We start from the raw sequence: 6,035 nt of genomic DNA on the forward strand, positions 1-6,035 counted from the left end.
CGCAAAGAGCACACTTCTCCAGCCTGCCAGTGGCCATCGAAGGTGAGCATTTGCCCACTGAAGTCGGTTATGACACTGAACTGCAATGAGGTCAAGACCCTTGTGAGGACGCAGATGAGCTTCCCCGAGACAGTCTCATCAGCTGTCTGGGTGGCTGGTCTCAGACAATCCCGCAGGTGAAGAAGCCGGATGTGGAGGTGGTTATACGTGGTCTGTGGTTGTGAGGCCTGTTGGACGTACTGCCAAATTTTCTAAAACAACGTTGGAGCCAATTTACGGTAGAGAAATAAACATTAAATTCTCTAGCAACAGCTCTGGAGTACATTCCTGCAGTCAGAATGCCAATTGCACACTCCCTCAAAACTTGAGACATCTGTGGTATTGCGTTGTCTGATAAAACTGCACATTATGGGCGGCCTTTATTGTCCACAGCGCAAGATGCACCTGTGTAATGATCATGCTGTTTAATCAGCTTATTGATATGCCACACCTGTCAGGTGGATGCATTATCTTGGCAAAGGGGAAATGCTCATTAACAAGGATGTAAACAAATTTGTGCACATTGTTTTAGAGAAATAAGCTTTATGTGTTTATGGAAAATTTCTGGGATCTTTTATTTCAGCTCATGAAACACTTTATATGTTGTGTTTATATTTTTGTTCAGTGTATGTAAACGTATGTTACTCACTCCTGTGCGAGTAAGCATATCATGACATACACACACACGTGTGCATGTCTCTGCATGTTACTATGCGGGACAGACCTGAGGTGCTTTGATGTCCTACATTCTAAAGTGTGATAAGATCAGCCCTTTGAGGCAGTGTAAATACCATTGGTCTTCTTAACAGAGTTACTGGGAACAGTAGAGTCCTCGTAACAGTTTTTTCAGCTAATTTTGAGTTAGTGCACGCTGTGTCTAGCGGATGACAGCCTGCTCGACTGTGACCCAGTGCACAGATTGTGTTATTAATGATGTTCATTAGAAAGATAATGAAGATATTCAGAAATGCCCCCGGGGACTACAGGGCACTAATTGATTCACAGCATATTGGACAGTGGTCGGGGACCGCTCTTCCAGCTCCTTAGGCCTACATTACAGACAGGCCTATAAAGAGCCATATGCCTCCATACCGAGCCCATACAGTAGGCCTACTTTACCTGTTCTCAGTTTGATGGTAAACAGACAGACAAACAAACACACACACACACACATGCCCTATCCAGCTCATATTTTACCTACAGTGAGGGAAAAAACTATTTGATCCCCTGCTGATTTTGAACGTTTGCCCACTTACAAAGAAATGATCCGTCTAATTTTAATGGTAGGTGTATTTGAACAGTGAGAGACAGAATAACAACAACAAAATCCAGAAAAAGGCATGTCAAAAATTTTGGAAATTGATTTGCATTTTAATGAGGGAAATAAGTATTTGACCCCTCTGCAAAACATTACTTAGTACTTGGTGGCAAAACCCTTGTTGGCAATCACAGAGCTCAGACGTTTCTTGTAGTTGGCCACCAGGTTTGCACACATCTCAGGAGGGATTTTGTCGCACTCCTCTTTGCAGATCTTCTCCAAGTCATTAAGGTTTCGAGGCAGACGTTTGGCAACTCAAACCTTCAGCTCCCTCCACAGATTTTCTATGGGATTAAGGTCTGGAGACTGGCTAGGCCACTCCAGGACCTTAATGTGCTTCTTCTTGAGCCACTCCTTTGTTGCCTTGGCCGTGTGTTTTGGGTCATTGTCATGCTGGAATACCCATCCACTACCCATTTTCAATGCCCTGGCTGAGGGAAGGAGGTTCTCACCCAAGATTTGGCGGTACATGGACCCGTCCATCGTCCCTTTGATGCGGTGAAGTTGTCCTGTCCCCTTAGCAGAAAAACACCCCCAAAGCATAATGTTTCCACCTCCATGTTTGACGGTGGGGATGGTGTTCTTGGGGTCATAGGCAGCATTCCTCCTCCTCCAAACACGGCGAGTTGAGTTGATGCCAAAGAGCTCCATTTTGGTCTCATCTGACTACAACACTTTCACCCAGTTGTCCTCTGAATCATTCAGATGTTCATTGGCAAACTTCAGACGGGCATGTATATGTGCTTTCTTGAGCAGGGGGACCTTGCGGGCGCTGCAGGATTTCAGTCCTTCACGGCGTAGTGTGTTACCAATTGTTTTCTTGGTGACTATGGTCCCAGCTGCCTTGAGATCATTGACAAGATCCTCCCGTGTAGTTCTGGGCTGATTCCTCACCGTTCTCATGATCATTGCAACTCCACGAGGTGAGATCTTGCATGGAGCCACAGGCCGAGGGAGATTGACAGTTCTTTTGTGTTTCTTCCATTTGCGAATAATCGCACCAACTGTTGTCAAGCTACTTGGCGATGGTCTTGTAGCCCATTCCATCCTTGTGTAGGTCTACAATCTTGTCCCTGACATCCTCGGAGAGCTCTTTGGTCTTGGTGGAGAGTTTGGAATCTGATTGATTGATTGCTTCTATGGACAGGTGTCTTTTTTACAGGTAACAAGCTGCGGTTAGGAGCACTCCCTTTAAGAGTGTGCTCCTAATCTCAGCTCGTTACCTGTATAAAAGACACCTGGGAGCCAGAAATCTTTCTGATTGAGAGGGGGTCAAATACTTATTTCCCTCATTAAAATGCAAATCAATTTATAACATTTTTGACATGCGTTTTCTGGATTTTTTTTGTGGTTATTCTGTCTCTCACTGTTCAAATAAACCTACCATTAAAATTATTGACTGATCATTTCTTTTTCAGTGGGCAAATGTACAAAATCAGCAGGGGATCAAATACTTTTTTCCCTCACTGTAAATAGCCTTATCTGTTGGATCACAACACACTTTATCATAATACTGTTTCAATACTGAACAGATGCTCATTTTTTGCATTTTTACATCGATAATATTTAGGTGACGACACAATGCAACATCACCAACAACAGGTACAGCCTGTCAGACTGGAATCTCTACATACCCTATCCTGTGTTACCGGTCAACAGCTGTGTGTTGGTTATCATGGTAGAATACATATTATTTATTTAACCGCTATTTAATTAGGCAAGTCAGTTAAGAACAAATTCTTATTTACAATGACGGCCTACATGGCTTTACTCTAGTTCCATATCATGTCCTTACGCCGACACAGTGTCTGGGCAAGGCACACCCAGTCAACAAAATACAAGCCCTGAAGGAAGACCCAGTAGCGAGACAAAAAGGCTATACATTATATTAAAAACCAAGCACAAATGAAAAAGCAAAATGGAGAAGTTCAAAATAAACAAGTCAGGCCTAGGTTAGTTATAAGCTAGTGCAACCGACTGAGGTTCAGACCGAGGGTCTCCTAAGCTCCACAACTGTGTGAGCCTGCAGAACTAAAGCCCATGCAAGTGTGGTTCTGAAACACCTCTGTTACAATAGCCCACAATACAATTCATCTAGGCTAAATAAAGTAGCCAGAGGTAGCCAACACCATCAATGTTTGATCAAGCCTAGGGCCCTACACCAAGATGACACTGAATAAAACCTCAACCTTTCTATGACTATTTACTGGTAGTGTCAGCTCATGGGCCATGGACTATGCAATGTCTCTCTAACAACTTCAAATAAATACAATCAAATTATTAAAATGTAATAACATGCAGTCCTATGCTGGAAAAAAGCATGAGTGTCTGAGGCTGCACCTTCTCTTATGAAATCATTTTGATAAGTTATGAAAAAATACCGACGTTTGTATGTAAAGAGCAAGCGCACTAATTCCATTATGTGCCGTGAGCACCGAACACCGTATTTTATGATGGATACGATGAGGACCAAAGCCTACCTGGGAATCTGCTCGAGCATTATTGTCCGCATAGCCTACAACATGTGCAGAATATAAACAAGGCATATTCGAAACATGACTGCTAAATTGTTTTAGCTGTAAGAAACCCGATAAAATAAATATGGTGATTGATTGCAATGGGTTTCGATCACATACAGTACGCGAGTTCGCGGCGCTCTCTCTCCTAATAAATTATGAGAAGAGTAACATCATGTTTCAGAAGATGATCAAATATGATCATTACCAGACTTACGTTGTTCCGCAAATCTTGCAGAGCTACGCTCATCGTGCAACAGACAGCAACATCGACGGCGAGGCGAGCGCGACAGACTCTCTACCACTGCTGTAGACGATTCCAGTGGCTGGATCGCGAAGCCATCTCTCCCCCGCTCTCTCAAATCCTGCGGAACAACAAACAACAAAAGGACATATACTAAACCTTTCTCACACATATCTATCCGTGTTGCTCTAGGACCGCAATGGACTGTGCCCGCCAGAGCATAACATTACCTAATGCCAAAGCTAGTGCCTCTCGAAAGCAAGCAGAATAGGCCTACAGCAAAATGTTCCATCGTCGGGAGAAAAAGCCCTTTCACGCGTGCAGTCGGCTAACCCAGGGATGAACGAGAAGGAAGATCGCAATCACCCTGCAGACTACACCCCGCCCTCCCTCTACCCCTTCCTCTCTCTTGCGCTCTCTCAATTAAATTTCAATTTAAGAGCTTTACTGGCATGGGAAACATATGTTTACATTGTCAAAGCAAGTGAAATAGATAATAGACAAAAGTGAAATAAACAATAAATCGCTCTCTCTCACACACACATGCCTTCCGTTGCCAAGACAAAAACATTTATTGTAGGCTAGGCATCGGGTTAAGGTGCTGAGGGGTAATTCTAGGAAAGAGAACTGTGGTGTGATAAGCTACACGGGGAAGGGCAACAGCTGTGTGCCAAGATAAGAAATACTGACTTCACCCTAATATTTTAAATACTTACAGAAATGCACCTGATTACACATCCTGTAGAAAAAGTTAGATTTTACTGGGGCTCAAGTCGGCCTACTTGCACATCTCCAATTAGTGTAGGCTACAATATATCAGAGGTGTGTGTGTATGTGCATTCATTCGCGTGTGTGTGTTCGATTGTTTACTTGCTTGTGCGTGTCTGTCTGTCCCACATTTTAGCATTTGTACACTGCATCAGTCAAATATTGTATGTTGCTGGCCAGTAACTGAAGAGTGCTGCAATGGCTACAAACCAAAACAAAGATACATCGTCTGGCTTCAGACCAGCACACAGGTGTAGTGAATTGAAGAACCTCTGAAATTGCTGCAGTTTTGTAGTCCAGAATAACGCTTTGGGTGACAAGTCACAGATTATCAACATTAGGAGGTCATTAGATAAATATAAGGGTGTACTGCATTAATAAAAACACACTGCGTCCCAAATCGCACCATATCCCCAATAGTTGTCACACCCTGATCTGTTTCACCTGTCGTTGTGCTTGTCTCCACCCCCCTCCAGGTGTTGCCCATCTTCCCCATTGTACTTATACCTGTGTTCTCTGTTTGTCTGTTACCAGTTAATTTGTTTTGTTAAGCCTACCAGTGGTTTTTCCTGAGCACCTGTCTGTCGCTAGTTCCGGTTTTCTGGCTTCCCAGTTTTTGACCATTCTGCCTGCCTTGAACCTGCCTGTCATTCTGTACCTTGTTATACCACCCTCGATTACTGACCTCTGCCTGCCTGCCGTTATGTACCTTTCGGACTCTGCTCTGGACTACTAACTGCTGCTTGACCTGTTGTTTGCCTGCCCCCCTGTTTTTTTTAATAAACTATTGTGAATTCGAAACTGTCTGGGTCTTCTCCTGAGCCTCGACAGTACGAACTGGCAATGACGGACCCAGCAAACTCGGACCAGCTCCGCAACGCCGTCTCCTCCCAAGGAGCCACCATTGGAAGGCATGGAGTTGCTTCGTGGTCTTATGGAAGGGTTCCAGACCTTGGCCGAACACCATGACCACGCGTTGAACACTTTGCTGGAGCAATTCCACGGGTTGTCTGTCAGACAGCCTATCACGACAGTAACCTCCCAGCCTCTCAGTAACCCGGCTGTTAGCAGTGCGGCCTCCATGATTTTTCAATAGCCCCGCTTACCTCCCCCGGAACAATTCGCTGGAGAGTCAGGAACCTGTCGGGCG

The 6,035-nt window shown here is 44.4% G+C and overlaps 1 protein-coding gene across 2 annotated transcripts in view; it reads right to left on the reverse strand.

Moving 5' to 3' along the window:
• LOC115205829 (endothelin-converting enzyme 2) overlaps positions 1-4,453 on the reverse strand; it is a 77,587-nt gene extending 73,134 nt beyond the window's left edge. Inside the window, exons 1-2 of one of the 2 annotated variants that reach the window (XM_029772174.1) lie at positions 4,348-4,453; positions 4,091-4,238 (exon numbers count right to left, since the gene is read on the reverse strand). In XM_029772174.1, the coding sequence (XP_029628034.1) occupies positions 4,091-4,123 (33 nt within the window). In that variant the 5' untranslated portion in view covers positions 4,124-4,238; positions 4,348-4,453. Of the gene's footprint in view, positions 1-4,081; positions 4,239-4,347 lie in introns of both variants that reach the window. The other variant, XM_029772173.1, reaches the window with a different exon arrangement.
• Positions 4,454-6,035: the final 1,582 nt, after the last annotated feature.

The sequence above is a fragment of the Salmo trutta genome, chromosome 13, assembly GCF_901001165.1.
Source record: "Salmo trutta chromosome 13, fSalTru1.1, whole genome shotgun sequence".
Classification (NCBI taxonomy): domain Eukaryota; kingdom Metazoa; phylum Chordata; class Actinopteri; order Salmoniformes; family Salmonidae; genus Salmo; species Salmo trutta.